The following is a 25635-nucleotide window of genomic DNA, read 5'->3' as shown; positions in this document are numbered from 1 at the left end:
AGGTCAAGTTGAGATATATGTCCCAAATGGCTTCCTATTCCCTATGTAGTGCACTACCCATAGGGCTCAGGTTAAAAGTAGCGCACTATATAGGGAATAGGGTGCCATTTGGGACAGACACCATAACTCAGCAGTTTCGCAACAAAGACAGTCCCCTTCGGGCTTGTACCAAGAACACGGTTACGGATATCCCCTCCCTCCATCTTGTGATTGACGAATGCAACTCAATACAGAAGAATGACACCGGTCATACATAGACTGTGGGGCAAGGGTGAGAGGTACATTTTTACAACTGTCATGCATGGAGATAGCTCTTTTTAACCTGAAAAGGCCAGCTAACTCTGACCCTATGTCAAAGAATCCCACAGGACTGACGATGGCCATTTGGGGAGAGAGATTCAGCCATGCTTTTTGTAGGACTATGAGTTTTTGTGACACTGAATAAACTTCCATCAGCTAACATATGCGACTCGTTTCAGGATACTAGGTGTGTGTCATGCGTCACTACTCCACAGGAGATCAATTAGTACGGAAACTTCTGTATTTTAATCAAAATGCGTTTTTTGGGGGGGCAGAAATGCCTTCTGGAACAGGTGAACTTTCATGTGCCTAAATAACAAATATTTATGCCATCTGTAGATATGAATACAATTGTTAAATTATGAGCCTAGTTGTTTTAGCCACAGAAAAAGAAAGCAAACTTCCCGCTAGCCATGATTGGCTGAGATATTGAGTTCGGACCGGTCTGCCATGCTTCTGTCTATTTGAGCTGGTCAGTATGTGTAGGTAATCCTGTCTAACACGGCTTTAAAAAAAATATATCCCGTAGTAGAACTGCATAAGTGTTGCTCTCCACCTTCTGGAGGACCGAGTTTTGAAATCAGTGTAATTCGAGTTTAATAGCTAAAGAGATGGAGAAAACACCTGTCTCCGGATTACATCTTCAAACTAAGGGCAACCATGGCATCCGTGACAGAGAAGGAGAAGCGTCCAGCCATGTATACGTAAGATATTCTAGCTAGCTACATTTTCAGATATTACACATTTCTAATTTTGTCAGAAAGTCATTTTCATTTCAAGATAGTGTACTGTTGGCTCGCTAGCTAATGTTACGTGAATGATCTGTGTAGTAATATTATTTGTATCTCAGAGCCATTTGCTTTGCTAGTTATAGCCGAATGTTAGCTAGCTAACATTGCACCTGGTTGGTTAGCTACCTGCAGATTCACGCAGGGTAGTAACGTCATGAGTTGGGATTATGATTAATTGTTTAGCTAGCTAGCTACATGTCTTAACAAGAGACCCCACTATGCAAGTATCCATTTCAATAGAATGTTCATGATGTCACTGTGATATGACAGCTGTTGATAGACTTATTTGGTAAATTGGCTCCCACATGGCCGGTGTCTGTAAACGTGGGCAAAAAAGCGTAAATTGTTGACAGCAGCACAGTTGCAGTTAGCAATACTCTGGATAACATAAAAACAGCCTAACCAGCTCTGCTAGGGCGAGTAAAATGGTCAGAGTGAGCTGTTCTCTCATTTGTGTCTGTAATTAGCTAGCCAACGTTAGCCAGTTAGCTTGGGTGCTAGACTGCTGTTAGGACAGAACGCTCGGATCAACCCTTAAAAAGATGGATGGGGATGAAGCTTAAAAGGGTGTGAACGATGCTGAACGGGTGTACTTTTATCCAAAGTAAAAAACAAATTCAAATGTTGATACATAAGATCCCACGGGCTTTGGTCAAAAGTAGTGCAATATATAGGGAATGAGGTGCCATTTGGTACGCAAATATACTGTTTGGTATTGAATGCACATTGTCCATCAGTAGACACTGTAGCACAGGTGGCCTGACGAGTGGTTTATTCCTGTATGTTTTCTCCTCCTCTTACAGAGCGGCGGAGGGCGGGGGGGGTCTCCAAGAACTTTAGATGGCTTTGACTAACAGCGACATCTTAAGACCTCCTTGAATCTGTTCCAAGAGGCATTTCTCTTAAAGAGGAAGATTCCTCTGTAATAGGGCTCAGTGGCAGTGTGTCAATCTGACGGAGAGTGTGTGTGTTTGTGTGTGTCTCACTGTCTGAGTAGGGCCTATACTCTCCCAGTCCGACTCAGGCTGGCTGTCTCTGATTGGCTGGTGCTCCTCTGGGAGGGGTTTGCCGTGCAGAGGGGGCGTAACTGGCTGGTCATGGCTTTCTCTGTCCTCATTGGCCCAGCCCACACTGTCCTGACCTATCGCTTCCTCTTCCTCTGTCGCCGGGGGAAACGGAGGTGTGGCTCGCTTGGACGACATCATTCTATAAGGAAACAGGGAGAGGGAAAACATTTATGAATTTCCTCAATATTCAGGCATATCTACAGTTTTTCAATCTTGAAACAGATATGCACCCGCTGGAAATAACCCAAAACAACCCCTATAATTGAATTCCAGGATTAGGGTGGATGGCAGGATGATAGAATGCTCTCATACTGGAAGAGAAAGACAGAAAGAAATTGTGAACCACAGGAAGACTTCCTGGATTAAGCGGATGTTGCTGATGGCAGATCGCATGGAGATAAAGACCCAAACTCTGATGTGGGTTTTATCAGTGGTGTGACTCCATCGCCTACTGATTCCTAGAAGTCGAGTATTGAGGTCCATCATCAGGAAGACAATCACGACTACACTGCAAAACAAGTCCTTCTAGTGTCTGGTTATTACACTTGTTTTTTTATAAAACTAGTTGTTCCTGCCAAAACTAGCATCTGGATTTAAAAGCACTGCTGTGCAGAGGGGTTTCTCTGTCTCCTTCTCCAGTGGAATTTATAGATTATTTTGAGGTTTTTGAATAACTTCGTTAAAGGTGCAATAAACAGAAATCGCTCTGCCATTTCCTGGTTGCTAAAACTCGAATTGTTCACCTAATTTCACTTCATGAGACAAAACAAGCAATGCATAATGTAAAGAATCATTGTACCATCTAAACCGCTGTGAAATATATTTTCAATAACCCAAAATGTTGTATTTTAAGCTGCTTGAAGCTGGTGTACAAAACCGAAAGTAAAAGACGCAAAAACAAAACTTAAGAGCGGGAAGCATAGAAATAGCGTGCTTAGAAAAGATCTATCGCTTATAGACTTGCTTTCAATGAGAAAGACATTCTCATTAGTCGCCCAAAAAGTGATATATTGCAGCTTTAAAACATTCACTGAATGTTTCAATAAGACTGTTTATTTGGGATTAAGCACAGAGAGGACACGTGGAAATTCATTTCCTTAGGCATTAATCACGGAAACACATTTCTTTTTAATTGTGAAAAGCATTAGGGATATTCATAATTGTCTGTTGTGTATCAATGGAATTGGTCCACTGTGCCACCAGGTTGGAGTTAGCAAGCAATGTTATTGTTTTTTACGCATAAAGCTGTCAATTGTTGTCGATTCAAAAATAACCCATTTTATAAGGAAACACGCAATCATTAAGATCAGGTGTGGCCAATTAGTGGGTACAGCCAACACACCTGAACACACTTACTAAGATAGAGGCTAGAGAGAGCTTTGTTTATGCTGAAAATGGAATGTATATGTTTTTAAATAATATTCTTTGAACATTCTCTAATTGTCATTAGTGTTCTTGGGTTTTTTTATGGAACGTTTTCTTAACGTTCTCTGAACAATTTGACAACATGACTTTAAATAGAACCACGAGAAAACCTGTAAGAACCTTAACGCTGAAGTACTGGAATTCACACATTGTGAAACAAGAACATTGTTTCTTAAAGTTCTCTGAACTATGAGAACATTCCCAATGTCAAACCAGTTGGAGAACATTCCTAGAACATTACCAAACTTGAAATTAAATGTAATGTAACCATGTTTGAACTTTTGGGAAATGTTCTGTTAAAGTAATGAAATATCAAGGAAATACAGTGGGCTTGATTCAAAGTGGCCTTCTGTGTAAACCTGTATTTCCTAACGCAAAGCCTCATGCCACCACCTGACCGTGCCACGCCAATAAATCACTTGCTGCAATTACTTTACACCCAAACCCCCTCAAAACAATTGTTAAGTGTTGATTGATAATACAAAAGCTGCATGCCAATTCTCCACTCTTCTCCCAAAGTGTACATTTGCACACTTACTGTCATGGATTTAACAATGGCGTAACGCTTACACCGACCACATGATACCAAATCCATGACAGAGAGTGTGCAAGCGCACACTCGGGGAGAAGGGTGGCGAATTGGGCCTCAAGCCAAATGGGATTATAAAGTGGGAACATGAGAGTTGTGTTTCACGCCAAAGACAATCAAAGCCCAAAGATTCTATGAAGTAGAACAGTATTAGCACTCCATAAATCACGCAGGACGGTTTATCTTTGAAGTGTTCTGTCTCTTGGGCCCTCTGACACGTAAATCCAACCCTTACTCAAATATCTACGACCGCCCGACACAGACAGACAGACAGACAGACAGACAGACAGAGAGAGTCAGAGAAAGAAGGGGAGAGGAAAGTTGAGAAAGAAAGAGAACAAAACGGGAAGGAAAGGATAGCAGGTATCCCACAGTAGCAGGTATCCCACAGTAGCAGGTGTCCCACAGTAGCAGGTGTCTGGAAGCATATGCACGGGATCAGAGGTGGACGTTCTGCAACTGTCACCTGGAGAAAATGATACATCGTATGTGCTGAAAAGAACCTTGGAGAGAGGGGGCAGGGTCTGTACTAGCATTGTGTGTGTTGGTGTGAGTATGTGTATGCTTGCATGTGTGTGTGCGTTCAAAGGGGTGTGAGATGGTTGTGTGATTGTGCACAAAGCCAAACTTGGACAGGAGAGGCCCCTTGCATGAAGTCACACGGCCGTCCTTGCAAAGATGACATCTGACGCCAGCCCTGACCCGACCGTGACACTGACGATAGCATTGGTTAATTACCCCACCAAATCCATCTACTGTGTGTTGCTATCATGCTCACTCCCTACAGGCTGAATCACAAACGGCCGTGATTGGGAGACCCATAGGGCGTCGCACAATTGGCCCAGCGTGGTCTGGGTTTGGCCGGTGTAGGTGCGTCATTGTAAATAAGAATTTGTTCTTAACTGACTTGCCAAGTTAAAGAAAGGCTACATTTAGATTTAAAAAGGGAAAATTCACACTTTTTCAACATAAAATGCATAATCTCCAGCACCACCGCAATGTGGTGTGAAAATGTGAAAATGTCTATGTTCTGTAGTTAAAAAGATAGAAAAAGATAAGTGTTTCTGATGACATCATCTGGAGACACTCGTGACATCATCTGATGTGCATCATGTGATAAAACAAAAATATGAGCAGGCAAAGGTTAGCAAGCAAGTGATATGGAATACACACTTAACCCAGGCCCATAGGCTAGCATAAAAATTGTACACAATCAACAACAAACCCAGTAGTATGCGCCATCTCCCAATGCCATTCAACACAATATCACAATGCTTCATGTAAGGAACCAGAGAGTCTGGCCCTCCAGTCAGAGTTAGCTATATGAACTTTCACGCCCCCTGCATAGCAGAATACAGACAGACAGACAGACAGACAGACAGACAGACAGACAGACAGACAGACAGACAGACAGACAGACAGACAGACAGACAGAGTTCACATATAGACCCATATGTCCCCTGACTCCAGATAACAATCCAAATTTACTACAACGCTTCAGCGGCTAACACACCAAGCGAATCGATAAGCGTGTTGCTTATCGATTTGGGCGGGAGGCAGAGGGGAGAAGAGGGTTTGAGGAAAAAGGAGAGAAGAAAGAAGGTGGCCTATATTTAGCTGACAATATTGCCGCCTGCTGTGTTCATGGGAGCTTAAGAGCTAGCTAGCTTCTTGGAACTGAGATATCATATGGCCTGGAATGCCTGGACCTCATAAAATCGCTGCCACTGAGAGTATCATCACGCAACAGACCCAGAGCTGTTTGTTAGTGTTAATGAGACCAACAGACCGTGTGTAGTTAGTTAGCATTAGCCAGACCCAATCATAGAAAATAGCAATCTCCATTGGCAATATCAGGCCCAGTATAATTGAGTGAGGCAAGGGTTTGGTTTATGTTAGCTAAAGCGGCAAAAAAAAAAACTATGATAACAAGAATGCATTGCTGTTTAGTCCTCAAACAGACACTATAGTCTAATCTAACAATAACCATTTTTCATCAATTCCGTTCAAATTATCTCAAACTTACATTAAGGGCCATCAATGAAGAGCCCAACCGTTGCAGATACATTATACAGTGCCTTGCGAAAGTATTCGGCCCCCTTGAACTTTGCGACCTTTTGCCACATTTCAGGCTTCAGATACTGTTGTGAAGAAGTTTAAAGCCGGATTTGGATACAAAAATATTTCCCAAGCTTTAAACATCCCAAGGAGCACTGTGCAAGCGATAATATTGAAATGGAAGGAGTATCAGACCACTGCAAATCTACCAAGACCTGGCCGTCCCTCTAAACTTTCAGGTCATACAAGGAGAAGACTGATCAGAGATGCAGCCAAGAGGCCCATGATCACTCTGGATGAACTGCAGAGATCTACAGCTGAGGTGGGAGACTCTGTCCATAGGACAACAATCAGTCGTATATTGCACAAATCTGGCCTTTATGGAAGAGTGGCAAGAAGAAAGCCATTTCTTAAAGATATCCATAAAAAGTGTCGTTTAAAGTTTGCCACAAGCCACCTGGGAGACACACCAAACATGTGGAAGAAGGTGCTCTGGTCAGATGAAACCAAAATTGAACTTTTTGGCAACAATGCAAAACGTTATGTTTGGCGTAAAAGCAACACAGCTGAACACACCATCCCCACTGTCAAACATGGTGGTGGCAGCATCATGGTTTGGGCCTGCTTTTCTTCAGCAGGGACAGGGAAGATGGTTAAAATTGATGGGAAGATGGATGGAGCCAAATACAGGACCATTCTGGAAGAAAACCTGATGGAGTCTGCAAAAGACCTGAGACTGGGACGGAGATTTGTCTTCCAACAAGACAATGATCCAAAACATAAAGCAAAATCTACAATGGAATGGTTCAAAAATTAACATATCCAGGTTTTAGAATGGCCAAGTCAAAGTCCAGACCTGAATCCAATCGAGAATCTGTGGAAAGAACTGAAAACTGCTGTTCACAAATGCTCTCCATCCAACCTCACTGAGCTCGAGCTGTTTTGCAAGGAGGAATGGGAAAAAATGTCAGTCTCTCGATGTGCAAAACTGATAGAGACATACCCCACACGACTTACAGCTGTAATCTCAGCAAAAGGTGGCGCTACAAAGTATTAACTTAAGGGGGCTGAATAATTTTGCACGCCCAATTTTTCAGTTTTTGATTTGTTAAAAAAGTTTGAAATATCCAATAAATGTTGTTCCACTTCATGATTGTGTCCCACTTGTTGTTGATTCTTCACAAAAAATACAGTTTTATATCTTCATGTTTGAAGCCTGAAATGTGGCAAAAGTTCGCAAAGTTCAAGGGAGCCGAATACTTTCGCAAGGCACTGTATATACAAAAGTATGTGGACACCCATTCAAATGATTGGATTTGGCTATTTCAGCCACACCCGTTGCTGACAGGTGTATCAAATCAAGCACAATGCCATACAATCTCCATAGGCAAGCATTCATAGTAGAATGGCCTTACTGAAGAGCTCAGTGACTTTCAACGTGGCAACGTCATAGTACGCCACCTTTCCAACAGGTCAGTTCGTACATTTTTTGCCGTGCTAGACCTGCCCCGGTCAACTGTAAGTGCTGTTATTGTGAAGTGGAAACGTCTAGGAGCAGCAACAGCTCAGACGCGAAGTGGTAGGCCAAAAGTGAAGTGATGGACAAATGTGGGTTTGTCAAATGCCAGGAGAACGCTACCTGCCCCAATGCATAGTGCCAACTGTAAAGCTTGGTGGAGGAGGACTAGGCCCCTTAGTTCCAGTGGAGGGAATCTTAACACTACAGCATACAATTACATTCGAGATGATTCTGGGCTTCCAACTTTGTGGAAGGCCCTTTCCTGTTTCAGCATGACAATGCCCCAGTGCACAAAGCGAGGTGCATACAGAAATGGTTTGTCAAGATTGGTGTGGAAGAACTTGACTGGCCTGCACAGAGCCCTGACCTCAACCACATCGAACACCTTTGGGATGAATTGGAACGCCGACTGTGAGCCAGGCCTAATCGCCCAACATCAGTGCCCAACCTCACTAATGCTCTTGTGCCTGAATGGAAGCAAGTCCCCGCAGCAATGTTCCAACATCTAGTGGAAAGCCTTCCCAGAAAAGTGGAGGCTGTTATAGCAACAACGGTGGGACCAACGCCATATTAATACCAATGACTTTGGAATGAGAAGTTCGACGAGCGGGTGTCCCCATACTCCTGGTAATGTAGTGTATGTTTGAATCTCCCTGATGCCGTTTCATAATAATAAAATACATGTTTGCGTGATTCATTCCGAAGGAAATTAATTTCCTCGTGTCCTATCTGTGCTTAACCCCAAATACGCTAGCAGTCTTATTGAACCATTCAGTGAAGTTTTTAAAGCTGCTATATGTAACTTCTTGTGCGACCAATGAGAATGCCATTCTCATTGAAAGCAAGTCTAAGTAGCGGTGCCCGAATACCTTTGGCTATGTAGTATGTATGTGATGAAAGATGAACAGAAAATCAATAGTTGTACACAAAGGAGCATGAATGAAGTACACTCCCATCTACGCGCACGCACGCACGCACGCACGCACGCACGCACGCACGCACACACACACACACACACACACACCCCCCCCCCCCTACTCAACTTACCTTGGTGCAATGGCTGTTACTATACATCTGATGAGGCACACAGAGCGAAAGAGACAGAGAAAGCCCCAGAGACATCAGCCTTTACTTCACTGTAAACTAAATATTACTACAGTTTGAGATGCCTGGAGGAAGCCTTAGGAGAGAGGAATGTAGAAATGGAGTAATTACAGTCGAGGCGGTGGCGGACATTTTCCCTGAAGTAGAGAATGTTCCCGCTGGGAGCCCAACAAAAGAGTGACTCTGGCTTCCTGGAGAGACTCTGATGAGACCATGATGAGACAGTGGTTCTAACAATACACTCTATTCATTTTTGTTTCACATGATTACCGGTCATGTGTCTCCAAACCGACTAGGCCAACCTAGGGCAACATCCCGAACGACCACTACCCGTTTCCAGGCCAATATTTACACACTATTAGAGTATCAAAATCAAATTGCTTCTCTCGAAGTTGCGTTCATGTCTAAGATTTTTTTCTCGGAAAGTCGAGCCAAAGTAGCAAATGTATTGTATATCCATGACACAAGAGTTGTCAAGATTGATAAGGAAACAGATCAGACACAGTGTGACCATGTCAATCACATATGCCTTTTATCACTTTAGTCATGATGAGTAAAATGGCTAACTGATATTCCACAAAAACAAGTAGCTAAAAGAAAACAGTCATTCAATCTAATTTAGCTGCTGGATACAAAATAGCTGCATGTAGTTTCTTTCCATAATAAGGCCAAGGGGGCATATTTCTATTTGCATATATATATAGGCATATTTCGCGGTTCTACATTAGGGTTTGCTTTTGGTTAATGTAGTTTCTTCCATCTCTCACCATAGAAAATGTATAAAAGACTTTTGGGTAATGTATTTCCAAAAACACACTCGCCCAACCTATATCAATGGACGTTGATCCCTTCGTGAGCTCAAGCGAAAGAAAATGGGGGGTCAGAATTTGGCAGGAGTTCATCATTCACTACCTCTCCTGGAACATGGAAACCTGACTATTCCGGAGAAACAATAGGCCATTGTGGAGCGTGGAGGCAGAAGGACCTGTCCGTGACAGATGAGAGGTAGAGCGAGGGCCCCTCTTAGAAAAACAGCACACAATACACCATTCAGCAGCCAGAGTCCCCTCTGCCACTTGTGGAGTGATGAGGGTGGCAATAAAGGCCTCTGATTCGCCCAATTGGGTGTAAAATCTCCAGCAATTTCCGCTGAAGGGAGCTGAGGAAATGGGAAATGCCAAAAAGAAAGGGCACTAGAGAGAGAAAGGAGAGCGAGAGAGAGTGAGAAAGAGAATTAAGAAAAATAAGTCACAAAAAAGAGAGAAAGAGACCATTCTGGATCTTCTTGGTCTCCTGGACAACCCCAATAAGCACACAACCAATGCTGGGTAAATAGTGGACAGAAAACAAGTTGGGTTATTTTTGACCCAGCCAGTTGGGTCACTTAGTTGGGATATTGAGCTATGATCCAACAGGTTATATCAAAATACTAGTGGTGTGGCTTAGTAGTGGTGTGGATTTCAGTTTTTTTTGGCCACCTGTGAGAGTAAATGTCATTCCGGTTCATCTATTCTATTGTATTGTCAACACATCTTAAGGTTGAGAGCTGACACTTTTGTAGCTTAATGAGGCTTGAACAAGTTGAGTTCCTCAAGTGCCTACGCTTATCCCAATGTTGGGAAAGTTTCCACTTAATGATATTTAAATAATAATGTTTTTAATTGTATATTAAAATATTGAAGGCAAATTTACATTTGCAGTGTACAAACATAACATGAACATGAATTACATTTACTCTCACGGGTGTAATTTATGTTCATCCTGTTAAGTCTGTACACTGCAAATAAATATGTTCCTTCTCATTACATATTTGAATATAACATTCATAACATGATTAAAATATTATAAAGTGGTAACTATCTCAACATTGGATATGCATAGGCACATAAGGAACTCACACTTTTGTGTAAGCCTTATTAACCCTTTGACACGTGTTAACAAACAGGTGTGATCCTTCTAAAGGGGTCTCTGCAACGTACACTCAAACCGGTGTGGTTAGAACGCTTATTTATAACGTCCAGTTTTGATTGACGCAACAGTCAGCGTCTGAGCTGGTCGGACTCTTTTTTCACAAAAACATTTTGCACAAACACAGCCCTTACAAACGTCTGTCCTGAATGTGACCAGTTTATTTTTGAATGCAATGTTCAGACATTCACAGAAGGAGCAACAGCATAACATAGTCATCCAAACCGGTAAATGTAGGCTACGTTAGTCCTAGCACTAACTGAGGAAACGTAACACAAGCGGTCATATGTAGCTAACTCTTGGCTGACAGAAACCACAATATGAATTAGCTAATAGCAACTACTATTTACAACTGATCGAAATAATTGAGTGAAACACTCTCAAAAAATGTAAAGTAATCCGACAATGGGTAGTTTGGGTGGGCAACCATGTTTGTTTTTTCGCATCAACCAAAGATGAGAAGAGGAGACAAGATGAGTTTTGTCTGTTTGCAGTATGTATATTGAAGGGGGTGTGTCGTCGACGATCATTCACTTCCGGAAGTTTACTCGAAAGATGAGTGAACCATTCCTTCACCTCATTATAACATCTTTGGTCTGACATACGATTCTGTGACACCCAGAATGCAGTGTATACTGTCAGCAAAAATGTCTCCACACATAGCTGGCAAATAACTTAGCATTAGCTCATCATAATCAGTACAACCTATTTTACAGGGGCCTCCCAACTGGCACAGCGGTCTAAGGGGGCCAGGGTTCAGCGTCGTCCAGGTTAGGGGAGGGTTTGGCAGGGGGGCTTTACGTGGCTCATCGTGCTCTAGCTACTCCTTATGGCAGGCTGGGTGACTCCAGGCTGACTTCAGTTGTCCGTTGAAAGGTGTTTCCTCCGACACTTTGGTGCAGCTGGCTTCCAGGTTAAGTGGGTAGGTGTTAAGAAGCGCGGTTTGGCGCGTCATGTTTCGGAGGGAGACACGACCATCGCCTCTCCAGAGCCCGTTGGGGAGTTGCAGCTGTGAGACAAGTTCACGAAAAAAAGGAGTAAAATACAAAAATATGTATGCAATAATCACCAGTACTTGAACGTGAATAAAACTGTAAATACATTATGCTCAATACATACAGTGCCTTGCGAAAGTATTCGGCCCCCTTGAACTTTGCGACCTTTTGCCACATTTCAGGCTTCAAACATAAAGACACAATCATGAAGTGGAACGACATTTATTGGATATTTCAAACTTTTTTAACAAATCAAAAACTGAAAAATTGGGCGTGCAAAATTATTCAGCCCCCTTAAGTTAATACTTTGTAGCGCCACCTTTTGCTGCGATTACAGCTGTAAGTCGCTTGGGGTATTTCAGTCTCTCGATGTGCAAAACTGATAGAGACATATCTCTATCAGTTTTGCACATCGAGAGACTGACATTTTTTCCCATTCCTCCTTGCAAAACAGCTCGAGCTCAGTGAGGTTGGATGGAGAGCATTTGTGAACAGCAGTTTTCAGTTCTTTCCACAGATTCTCGATTGGATTCAGGTCTGGACTTTGACTTGGCCATTCTAACACCTGGATATGTTTGTTTATTTTTTAACCATTCCATTGTAGATTTTGCTTTATGTTTTGGATCATTGTCTTGTTGGAAGACAAATCTCCATCCCAGTCTCAGGTCTTTTGCAGACTCCATCAGGTTTTCTTCCAGAATGGTCCTGTATTTGGCTCCATCCATCTTCCCATCAATTTTAACCATCTTCCCTGTCCCTGCTGAAGAAAAGCAGGCCCAAACCATGATGCTGCCACCACCATGTTTGACAGTGGGGATGGTGTGTTCAGCTGTGTTGCTTTTACGCCAAACATAACGTTTTGCATTGTTGCCAAAACGTTCAATTTTGGTTTCATCTGACCAGAGCACCTTCTTCCACATGTTTGGTGTGTCTCCCAGGTGGCTTGCGGCAAACTTTAAACGACACTTTTTATGGATATCTTTAAGAAATGGCTTTCTTCTTGCCACTCTTCCATAAAGGCCAGATTTGTGCAATATACGACTGATTGTTGTCCTATGGACAGAGTCTCCCACCTCAGCTGTAGATCTCTGCAGTTCATCCAGAGTGATCATGGGCCTCTTGGCTGCATCTCTGATCAGTCTTCTCCTTGTATGAGCTGAAAGTTTAGAGGGACGGCCAGGTCTTGGTAGATTTGCAGTGGTCTGATACTCCTTCCATTTCAATATTATCGCTTGCACAGTGCTCCTTGGGATGTTTAAAGCTTGGGAAATATTTTTGTATCCAAATCCGGCTTTAAACTTCTTCACAACAGTATCTCGGACCTGCCTGGTGTGTTCCTTGTTCTTCATGATGCTCTCTGCGCTTTTAATGGACCTCTGAGACTATCACAGTGCAGGTGCATTTATACGGAGATTTGATTACACACAGGTGGATTGTATTTATCATCATTAGTCATTTAGGTCAACATTGGATCATTCAGAGATCCTCACTGAACTTCTGGAGAGAGTTTGCTGCACTGAAAGTAAAGGGGCTGAATAATTTTGCACGCCCAATTTTTCAGTTTTTGATTTGTTAAAAAAGTTTGAAATATCCAATAAATGTCGTTCCACTTCATGATTGTGTCCCACTTGTTGTTGATTCTTCACAAAAAAATACAGTTTTATATCTTTATGTTTGAAGCCTGAAATGTGGCAAAAGGTCGCAAAGTTCAAGGGGGCCGAATACTTTCGCAAGGCACTGTACATACATACATACATACAAACGGTATGCTACAGTTGTCACGACTTCGACCGAAGTTGGCTCCCCTGCCTGTTCGGGCGGTGCTCAGCGGTCGTCGTCACCGTCCTACTAGCCGCTACCGATCCCTTTTTCGTTTGTCTGTTGGTTTTGTCTTATTAATTTCACCTGTGTGTATTTTGGTTTAATTAGCTTCCCTATATGTAGTAGTTTGACCCGCCTTTGTTTTGTGCAGGATTGTCTTTTGTTACGTGTGTACATATTAGGTCGTAGTGTATTTTATTTTCTATACTGGACACCCTGTGGTTTTGGGTTGTCTGGTATAGTGTCCTGCGCCCTGTATTGTATTGGGCTTATCAGTTTGGTGTGCAATAGTAAAGCACTTTACTCCGTTACTCTCTCTCTGCGTCTGATTCCTGCACACACACCTAGTCCCGCGTGACAACAGTAGAAATGACAACACAATATACAGAAAATAAGGCACTTACTTTGATAGGAATGCACACATGTCCAAAGTTATTATTTGTACGGAAAACAACAAAGGCAATGCGAGTGCCAACCAGAAAATGTGCCACGGGGGGAAAGTATGTGCAAGACCGCGCAAATGTCTGCATACTTGATCTGCGGAAACATTGGGGAAGTGCTTGGGCTCTCCTCAAGAGTAGTCTGTCCGGCTCAGTAAAGCCTAAAACATATTGTCCGCAACAGTGAAATGGGCTACTTCTATGTGAATTAACGAGGAGACGGAGCACACCACAATTCAAACTGTTGTCAGGAAATAAAAACTTGTTCAAAAATTTGTTGAAACATAGCCTCTAGATAATTAGCAGGCAGCGCGGGTTAACTATCCTGTTGTGTAACAATCACATTTTGGAACAGTGAGTGCATTCTGACATCACGTGCATAAATCAACTCACGCTGGGGGCGACCATTAGAGATTTTTGGACAAATATGTCAATACTCAACCCTCCCCAATGTGTATTCTGGTCCAACAGGCTAAGCGCTACAAACCGTTCAAACATAATAGGTCCTCTTCTTACTACCGTGTTCCCCCCAGAGTATCTGAATGTGCATCCCAGATGGCATCCTATTCCCTATATAGCGCACTACTTTCCCCATCTATAGTGCACTATACAAGGAAACAGGGTGCCATTTGGGATGCATCCCAGATCCATAAGTTGCCCATTAGTCAGTTTGGTCCCTCGTTAAATGGTAATTGAGAGGCCCAAACAGAGGCTACTGTCATTCACATACGTTGGAATGCAGAGACACACACACAGACCCGGCTTTCTCCACAGAGATTCTTTAAATTCTCACCGAAATACAAAAATTCACTAGCAACCAATCAGTCGTAGCGAAAACAGGCCAATTTTGAAAGCTAGTGCCCTAATGACAAGAAAAGCAGTTGTGTTTCCTGTCATTCTATTCCCATAAATGGATTTCTCTGGGAAGGGGGTGGTGCTGGAGGAAATGTACTTTAGCACTGTGTCCATTATGGGGTGACTCTCTGGGTAGCTGCGTGGCGGCTTTCAAGTAGCACTACAGATACACTGCATTGTGGGGGTACTTTCATGACACATTGAAGGAACCTGTGAAGCAAGCGGATATAGTGTATGGTGGATACGTCAATTGCTCGAATATTGTGCATTTGGCTCAATGAAACACTTAAAAACCACAGGAGTTGCATTCATCATTCTACAGGTCAATGGAAAGTTGGTGTATAGTCAACAGTGTGTTTCAATTGGACCTCTATGTATTTACCTTATTGGTAAAGGAGTTCCGACCTATCGCAAGGACCAATTCATCTGGCCCCTAGTGAATGGAGGGCCTGGTCGACAGTGTGTTGAAAGCTGACAGCTTGCAGGAGGGGTGGCAGGGGAAAGTGAATGGCTGCTGAATCAATACTTGGTAGCAAAGTCCACATTCTATGTAGAGTGCTGTATGTGTATTGTAATAAACCCGGGGCTGTATCAATCACCTCAGAGTAGGACTGCTGATCTAGGATCAGGTCCCCGCTCCATCCACGTAATCTTATTAATTGTGATCTAAAAGACAAAACTGCTCTGGCCCTCAGGGATGGCAAGTTCGAATTCTATTTCAAAACCTAATTTGACCCACCCAAGACGGTGTATGCCGTTGTTCTGCATTTCAAAACACATTTTCTATGAGTATTATTCTAGTTTTAAAAGTGTGCATAGCCTGAAATTGTGAATCACATCAAATGGACACCTTGGTCTGGCACCAGCATGTGGATTCGTAAGTCTTCTAAAAGGAAAATCTCAGTGAAAATAGAATGGAACCCTTGAAAAGGTGTGCAGGCCTGTGTGTGCAGGCCTGTGTGTGCAGGCCTGTGTGCGCAGGCCTGTGTGCGCAGGCCTGTGTGTGCAGTATAATGCTCTGTCTGGGACTGGTACTGTACCTCACACCCAACTGTCCCATACGTCCCTTAGAGGCTTCAAAAGTCAACACAGGCTACAGCTGGCTCACAACAAAGCAGCACTCCTTACCCTTAACTGCACACCCAGAACTAACATCAACAACATGCATGAAAGTCTTTCATGGTTGAGGGTTGAAGAGAAATTGACTACCTCTCTTCTAGATTTTTTCTTCAAGAAGCATTTTGTGTGTTGAAAATGCCTAACCACTTGTATAATCTATTTGCATACACTTTGAACAGACATACATACCCCACCAGACACGCCACTATGGGTTTCTTCACGGTACGCAAAACAAAAACAGATTTAATGTGTCGCTCAGTTGTGTATAGAGCCATGTCATGGTGGAATGCTCTGCCACCAGAGATTACTCAGGCAAAAAGCAAGTTTAGCTTGAAAAAAAACAGATAAAAAAACATATTGTATCACTCTCCTATAATTGAACTGTGTATAAGAATATGAATATACAAATGTGTAAATAGTATATTTGTTGTGTCTTGGTGTCTTTCCAATATATACCTATTATCTTTTATATACAGTGAGCTCCAAAAGTATTGGGACAGTGACAAATGTTTTGTTGTTTTGGATCTGTACTCCAGCACTTTGGATTGGAAATGTTACAATGACTATGAGGTTAAAGTGCAAACAGCTTTAATTTTAGGGTATTTTATCCATATCAGTTGAACCGTTTAGAAATTACAGCACTTTTTGTACATGATCCACTAAAATGGGGGACTAAAAGTGTTAGGACAAATTCACTTACAGTGGGGAGAACAAGTATTTGATACACTGCTGATTTTGCAGGTTTTCCTACTTACAAAGCATGTAGAGGTCTGTAATTTTTATCATAGGTACACTTCAACTGTGAGAGGCGGAATCTAAAGCAAAAATCCAGAAAATCACATTGTATGATTTTTCAGTAATTAATTTGCATTTTATTGTATGACATAAGTATTTGATACATCAGAAAAGCAGAACTTAATATTTGGTACAGAAACCTTTGTTTGCAATTACAGAGATCATATGTTTCCTGTAGTTCTTGACCAGGTTTGCACACACTGCAGCAGGGATTTTGGCCCACTCCTCCATACAGACTTTCTCCAGATCCTTCAGGTTTCGGGGCAGTCAGTGGGCAATACGGACTTTCAGCTCCCTCCAAAGATTTTCTATTGGGTTCAGGTCTGGAGACTAGCTAGGCCACTCCAGGACCTTGAGATGCTTCTTACGAAGCCACTCCTTAGTTGCCTTGGCTGTGTGTTTCAGGTCGTTGTCATGCTGGAAGACCCAGCCACGACCCATCTTCAATGCTCTTACTGAGGGAAGGAGGTTGTTGGCCAACATCTCCAAAGAATGATGTTTCCACCTCCATGCTTCACGGTTGGGATGGTGTTCTTGGGGCTGTACTCATTCTTCTTCTTCCTCCAAACAAGGCGAGTGGAGTTTAGACCAAAAAGCTCTATTTTTGTCTCATCAGACCACATGACCTTCTCCCATTCCTCCTCTGGATCATCCAGATGGTCATTGGCAAACTTCAGACGGGCCTGGACATGTGCTGGCTTGAGCAGGGGAACCTTGCGTGCGCTGCAGGATTTTAATCCATGACGGCGTAGTGTGTTACTAATGGTTTTCTTTGAGACTGTGGTCCCAGCTCTCTTCAGGTCATTGACCAGGTCCTGCCATGTAGTTCTGGGCTGATCCCTCGCCTTCCTCATGATCATTGATGCCCCGCGACGTGAGATCTTGCATGGAGCCCCAGCCTGAGGGTGATTGACCATCATCTTGAACTTCTTCCATTTTCTAATAATTGCGCCAACAGTTGTTGCCTTCTCACCAAGCTGCTTGCCTATTGTCCTGTAGCCCATCCCAGCCTTGTGCAGGTCTACAATGTTATCCCTGATGTCCTTACACAGCTCTCTGGTCTTGTCCATTGTGGAGAGGTTGGAGTCTGTTTGATTGAGTGTGTGGACAGGTGTCTTTTTTACAGGTAACGAGTTCAAACAGGTGCAGTTAATACAGGTACTGAGTGGAGAACAGGAGGGCTTCTTAAAGAAAAACTAACTGGTCAGTGAGAGCCGGAATTCTTACTGGTTGGTAGGTGATCAAATACTTATGTCATGCAATAAAATGCAAATTAATTACTTAAAAATCATACAATGTGATCTTCTGGATTTTTAGATTCCGTCTCTCATAGTTGAAGTGTACCTATTATAAAAATTACAGACCTCTACATGCTTTGTAAGTAGGAAAACCTGCAAAATCGGCAGTGTATCAAATACTTGTTCTCCCCACTGTATATGTGTATTCAAGTAGTAAAAAGTATTTGATCCCATTTTCATAGCATGCAATGAATACATCAAACTTGAAACTACAAATTTGTTGGATGCATTTGCTGTTTGTTTTGGTTGTGTTTCAGATTATTTTAGTGCCCAGTAGAAATGAATGGTAAGTAATGTATTGTGTCATTTTGGAGCAACATTTATTGTAAATAAGAATAAATATGTTTCTAAACACTTTTACATGAATGTGGATGCAACCATGATTACAGATAAACCTGAAAGAATAATGAATAATGATGAGTGAGAAAGTTAGACGCACAAATATCATATCCCCAAAAAAGACTAACCTCCCATGTTATTGTAATGGTGAGAGTTTAGCGTGTCTTGGCGGTGTGACATTTGTGTGTCTGTAACGTTCTCACTCATCATTATTCACGATTCATTCAGGATTATGGGTAACCATGGTAGCATTAACATTAATGTAGAAATGTTTAGAAAAATATGCTATTCTTACTGACTTAGTGACTCCAAAATGACACTATCATTTCAAATCATTTCAAATTCAAAGTGCTGGAATAGAGAGCCAAAACAACAACTAAAAAATGTTGCTGTCCCAATACTTAGAGCTCACAAAAATATAAACACAACACGCAACAATTTCAACGATTTTACTGAGTTACGTAAAGAAATCAGTCAATTGAAAATAATTCATTAGGCCCAAATCGATGGATTTCACATGACTGGGAATAGAGATATGCATCTGTTGGTCACAGATGCCTTAAAAGAAAAGTCAGGGGGTGATCACAAAACCAGTATCTGCTGTGACCACCATTTGCCTCTTTGTCTCACATAGAGTTGTTCAGGCTGCTGAGTGTGGCCTGTGGAATGTTTACCCACTCCTTTTCAATGGCTGTGCGAAGTTGTTGGATATTGGTGGGAACTGGAACACGCTGTCATACACGTTGATCCAGAGCATCCCAAACATGCTCAATGGGTGACATGTCAGTTGAGTATTTAGGCCATGGAAGAACTGGGACATTTTAAGCTTCCATGAATTGTGTACAGATCCTTGCGATATGGGGCTGTGCATTATCATGTTGAAACTTGATGGCGGATGAACGGCACGACAATGGGCCTCAGTATCTCGTCACAGTATTTCTGTGCATTCAAATTGCCATCGATAAAATGCAATTCTGTTCATTGTCCGTACCTTACGCCTGCACATACCATAACCTCACCGCCACCATTGGGCACTTGGTTCACAAAGTTGACATCAGCAAACCACTCGCCCACACGACGCCATTCACGTGGTCTGCGGTTGTGAGGACGGAGGGACATACTGCCAAATTCTCTAAAACAACATTGGAGGCGGCTTATGGTACAGAGATTAACATAACATTCTCTGGCAACAGCTTTGGTGGACATTCCTGCAGTCAGCATGCCAATTGCATGCTCCCTCAAAACTCGAGACATCTTGTGGCATTGTGTTGTGTGACAAAACTGCACATTTTAGAGTTGCCTTATATTGTCCCCAGCACAAGGTGCACCTGTGTAATGATCATACTGTTTAATCAGCTTCTTGATATGCCACACCTGTCAGGTGGATGGATTATCTTGGCAAAGGAGAAATGCTCACTAATAGGAATGTAAACAAATGTGTGCACAACATTTGAGAAAAATATGCTTTTTGTGCGTATGGAACATTTCTGGGATCTTTTATTTCAGCTCATAAAACATGGTACCAACACTTTACATGTTGCTTTTATATTTTTGTTCAGTGTATATTTATGTTCAAGTTTTACAAATATATACAGTACCAGTGAAAAGTTTGGACACACCTACTCATTGCAAGGTTTTTCTTTATTTTTACTATTTTCTACATAATAGAAACGCATATGGAAAAAACGTATATGGAATCATGTATTAACCAAAAAAGTGTTTAACAAATCAAAACATATTTAATATATTTCATAAAGTAGCAACCCTTTGCCTTGATGACAGCTTTGCACACTCTTGGCATTCTCTGAACCAGCTTTATGAGGTAGTGACCTGGAATGCATTTCAGTTAACAGGTGTGCCTTGTTAAAAGTTAATTTGTGAAATGTCTTTCCTTCTTAATGCGTTTGAGCCAATCAGTTGTGTTGTGACAGGTAGGGGTGGTATACAGAAGATAACCCTATTATGTAAAAGACCCAGTCCATATTACGGCAAGAAGAGCTCAAATAAGCAAAGAGAAACGACAGTCCATAATTACTTTAAGACATGAAGGTCCGTCAATATGGAACATTTCAAGAACTTTGAAAGATTCTTCAAATGCAGTCGCAAAAACTGTCAAGCACTATGATGGAACTGGCTCTCATGAGGACCGCCACAGGAAACGAAGACCCAGAGTTACCTCTGCTGCAGAGGATATGTTCATTAGAGTTACCAGCCTCAGATTGCAGCCCAAATAAATGGTTCACAGAGTTCAAGTAACAGACACAACTCAACATCAACTGTTCAGAGGAGACTGTGTGAATCAGGCCTTCATGGTCGAATTGCTGAAACCACTACTAAAGGACACCAATAAGAAAAATAAACTTGCTTGGGCAAAGAAACACAAGCAATGGACATTAGACCGGTGGAAATCTGTCCTTTGGTCTGATGATTCCAAATTTGAGATTTTTGATTCCAACCTCCGTGTCTTTCAGAGACGCAGAGTAGGTGAACGAAGGATCTCTGCATGTGTGGTTCCCACCGTGAAGCATGAAGGAGGTTGTGTGATGGTGTGGAGGTGCTTTGCTGGTGACACTGTCAGTGATTTATTTAGAATTCAAGGCACACTTAACCAGCATGGCTACCACTGCATTCTGCAGCAATACACCATTCCATCTGGTTTGCGTTTAGTGGGACGATCATTTGTTTTTCAACAGGACAATGACCCAAAACACACTTCCAGGCTGTTTAAGGGCTTTTTGACCAAGAAGGAAAGTGATGGAGTGCAGCATCAGATGACCTGGCCTCCACAATCACCCGACCTCAACCCAATTGAGATGGTTTGGGATGAGTTGGACTGTAGAGTGAAGGAAAAGCAGCCAACAAGTGCTCAGCATATGTGGGAACTCCTTCAAGACTGTTGGAAAAGCATTCCTCGTGAAGCTATTTGAGAGAATGCCAAGAGTGTGCAACGCTGTCATCTAGGCAAAGTGTGGCTACATTGAAGAATCTCAAATAGAATATACATTTTGATTTGTTTAACACTTTGTTGGTTACTACATGAGTATGTGTTATTTCAAAGTTTTGATGTCTTCGCTATTATTCTAAAATGTCAAAAATATTAAAAATAAAGAAAAACCCTTGAATGACTAGGTGTGTCCAAACATTTGACTGGTACTGTATATTCTTATGTATTTGCATGTTTTATGAGGACCCCAGGAAGAGTAGCTGTTGCATGTGTAGAAGCTAAATGGGAATCCTAATAAACTAAACTAAACACAATTCCCTTTCGGATACTCAACTAAGTACGTTACACAAGTGTAAGCCTGTTTTGAGACCTTAACTTAACAGCAGGAGTGAACAGGGGAAAATCCTATTACTCTACCACTACAAAATCCTTGCCTTCTCTCAGAGGTACCTTTTTGGACCGTCTGCTAGTGACTGAAATGTAAATGCAATGAGTCAAACGGCTTAGCAAAATACACTTCCAAACGAGTCTTAAAATGTCATCATGATTATTTGATTAGAGCAATACCCGAGTCTGTACTATAATGTGGTAGAATGGTAAACGTGTTATTAGCCAATTCAATTTGGGCTAGCGACTGATATAGAGACGAGAGCGTGAGTATAGACAGTGATCGGGAGGCTGTCAGCGTGCGTTTGCAACAGTTTGCATCCACACATATTTCCGAGAGACTGCATTAGCCCAGAGGCTAAAGACCAGACAAAGTGAGCTTCAACAAATCATTAGACATCTCCCTAAAGTTAAAATAATCACAAAGTGTTCATTGTGAAGCTAAATCAAAGATTGTTGTGTGGTGCATTTTGCATTTGTGGTCATCAGACACGCGCACACTCACACACACACACCCATATGTATCATTCAGGGCCACAGAGGGCCACAGAGGACCCACGTCCCACTCAGTCAAGAGAGGGCAACAGATAACTGAAGTGGAAATATGTTAATTCTCACCGCTGCTGAGTTAAATCAGCTATTCTCACTGCTGCTGAGTTAAATCCGGTTATGGCTTTGTGTTGTTATGTGTATAACCTATGTGGAAAACACAAGACCATGACAACACAAATGTAAGGTCAACGACGATACTATAGCGATGGTTACACTTTTCCACCACACTCTGCACATTAACCTGGAGCCAAATCCATGTTACGGGTGCATCTAATAGTGCTGAGATAATCTGTAACAAGCATACAAACAGGTGGCTTTTCGATGGCACTTAAACCTCCAAATCCTAGATTAAGACTGACAACAGGTCTTCGCTGGATTGGGAGTACACCTTCATTGTAGTCCCAGGCTGACTCCTAGCTCTCCGCCCGCAGCACACTTTGTTCTCCATGAAAAAAACAACACGATGACACTCCAGCTTTCAGCTGTATTATTCACCACAAAACGTCTTTCTGACTGGGGATGAACAACAACAAATATCCGTATTAAATGATTGAAAAGCGTGAAAGCATAACGTCCGCAGATGGTGGCCCGATTTAACTCGGCTCTCCCGATTCGAGACGACGTAAATTTGTTTTAGTTTTTATACGATAAATAATGAACTTGGTTTGGGTATTAATAGTTTGACGCGAGGAGCGTCACGGGCTTTGCAGGGAACACGATACACAACGGAGAGCCATTGGGGAGACAGATGTGTGTTTAAAGTACCTTGCTACAGAACCAGTCTGACAGTCCAAGAGTTTTGAATGCCTACTACTGGTAGAAAATCAGGGCTAGAGTGAATACGGGCCCATAGCATTAGAATACGGTACTGCTTTCTACCAAGAAGAGGTGACTCACACACTTTCTTACAGGGGAGAGGAGACTCACAGGGAAACAAGCTCAGGTTCCAAACAGAGTTCCTCCTCATCCCCAGTCACAGGCTAAAACGTAGACGGAGAGGAGAGAGCGAGAGTAGATGATGGTGCAAATCCACTGATGGCGTATGCAAGCAGAATTAGAATAGCTCTTGGATGACTTGAGGGCAGTGGAGGAGGAGAGGGAGGGAGGGAGGTCAGGGAATGCTGGGGTAGCAATCAGAGAAGAGCCCTTAGCCCCTTAAACTGTTGTTCTCTCCCCTCCCAGAGCAGTTGTTGTCGGGTTGCAGGCACGTCAGCAGTGTTCCCTTGGCATGGCCAGCTGTCAGAATGCAAGCTAATCCTCCGAGGTATCCCCCCACCAAGCCAGAACATGGTATGACCCCCCCCCCCTGCTGCCCCCGCCTCCACCACACTGTCTGTCTGTCTGTCTGTCTGTCTGTCTGTCTGTCTCTCTGTGGGGCACGTTAAAGGTTTATTATGGGGCAAAAGGCTGGCACAGACACACATTTAGATTTGTTAGCATAGACATACAGTACAGACAGACAAACACACACACTCCCTCAAATACAACACAGATAGATCTACCGCCAAAAACACGCCCACGCCCACACACACACAAAACACTTAAATCCTGCCTGGTTTTGAGAGGTGTACAGTAAATATTAAAATGGTAAACCAATCTATCCTACACAAGGTAGCCACTGTACCATGTTGCCACGGACATTGCATAGGGAAAGGAAGGCCTTAGGCACTCATTTAGCCAATCGTAGCCTTTTCATTCACATAGGGCTAAAACCTGAAATCACCATCCACATCAGCAAAGTCTCAAGGGCTTGTTTCATCAAAATATTTCCCATGTCCCACAAGGAAAGTAGGGCTTTTGTGTATTGAGTAACACCTGTGTTCCCCTGTGCGTATAACTAGGCTCCGTCTTTGTTGTCGACTCTTTGACTGGAGCAACAGTCTTACAGCTGTTGGGATTTCTATCAAATTAAAGTTAATCATATTAACAAATCTCCTCTCCGGCCCTCATGGACTTGGCGAGATGTGAGGAATGTCATAGATGGACTTGCGTCTCAAATGGCACCCTATTACCTGGGTAGTGCACTACTTTTGACCAGGGCCCATAGGGAACAGAGTGCCATTTGGGACTCCTCCTTGGAAGAAAGGCATTCTTAAGCACTTTGTTTGCTGGCATTTATGCCACGATGTTGATGATAACGGGCTGAACTGGTCTTTACCTCTGAACTGCACTGAACAGTGTACAGCATCTCTGCTCAAATCGGTCTCTCTCTCTCCGATTCAACCCATCCCTAAATCCGTCACGCTGCTCTCTTTCGCTCCATCCGTTCACTGAAGGCTTCTCTTGTGTAAGTCAAAAAATAAGAAACGTCTATTTTGAAGGTATTTTGAAATTGTATTGAAAGATTTAGTATAGATATGAAGATGGGGAAATAGAGGAGATGCATACAGCAGAGAAAGTGAGAGGCAGAACGGGGGATCCAACCGCTTCTTCCAGGGGCATTTGTGGTCCGGGGACTGCAACACTACCACTTCACTTGGCTTCTCTATCGAGGTTCTAGATATGTAGTAGTATTAAGCAGTTCATTAGTCAAGCGTGGTTTACTAACACTCACAGCTGGTCCCTAGGCAACCACCATATATTAGCCAACCATGAATATATTCAATTCTCATGTGTGTGTGTGTGTGTGTGTGTGTGTGTGTGTGTGTGTGTGTTTTTAAAAAAAATTTTTTACATGATTTATACCCCCCAAAACCTTTTCTGTTAGTTATGGAGTAACATAAATTACCATATGTCAAAGTTCATTTACCACCACCTATTCACCATTAACCATAGATGGTTATTGATATGTAAGAATGCTGTTCATCGCTTACAGATCAGCATTTAACACCATAGTATCCTCCAAACTTGTCATTAAGCTCGGCCCCGCCCTGTGCAACTGGGTCCTGGACTTTGACGGGCCGCCCCCAGGGGGTGAGGGTAGGAAACAAGATCTCCATCCCGCTGATCCTCAACACTGGGGCCCCACAAGGGTGAGTTCTCAGCCCTCTCCTGTACTCCCTGTTCACCCATGACTGCGTGGCCATGGACGCCTCCAACTCAATCATCAAGTTTGCAGACGACACTACAGTGGTAGGCTTGATTACCAACAGCGATGAGATGGCCTACAGGGAGGAAGTGAGGACCCTCAGAGTGTGGTGTCAGGAAAATAACCTCACACTCAACGTCAACAAAACAAAGGAGATGATCGTGGACTTCAGGAAACATCAGAGGGAGCATCCCCCTATCCACATCGACGGGACAGTAGTGGAGAAGGTGTAAAGTTTTAA

The 25635-nt window shown here is 42.7% G+C and overlaps 1 protein-coding gene across 6 annotated transcripts in view; it reads right to left on the bottom strand.

Annotated features, from left to right (window-relative positions):
• LOC110492317 (transcription factor SOX-6) overlaps nucleotides 1-25635 on the bottom strand; it is a 155049-nt gene that overhangs the window by 77531 nt on the left and 51883 nt on the right. For 3 of the 6 annotated variants that reach the window (XM_090203137.1, XM_036951247.2, XM_090203135.1), the window contains exon 3: nucleotides 2078-2297. The exons of the other annotated variants lie outside the window; for them this stretch is intronic. In XM_090203137.1, coding sequence (XP_090059263.1) covers nucleotides 2078-2296 — 219 coding nt within the window. In that variant the 5' untranslated portion in view covers nucleotide 2297. The remainder of the gene's footprint in view (nucleotides 1-2077; nucleotides 2298-25635) is intronic. 6 annotated transcript variants of the gene reach the window in all.

This window comes from Oncorhynchus mykiss, chromosome 2 (assembly GCF_057628025.1).
Source record: "Oncorhynchus mykiss isolate SJ-2025 chromosome 2, ASM5762802v1, whole genome shotgun sequence".
NCBI lineage: Eukaryota > Metazoa > Chordata > Actinopteri > Salmoniformes > Salmonidae > Oncorhynchus > Oncorhynchus mykiss.
The sequence above is the reverse complement of the archived record's forward strand: the minus strand, read 5'-3'. Positions and strand labels throughout refer to the sequence as shown.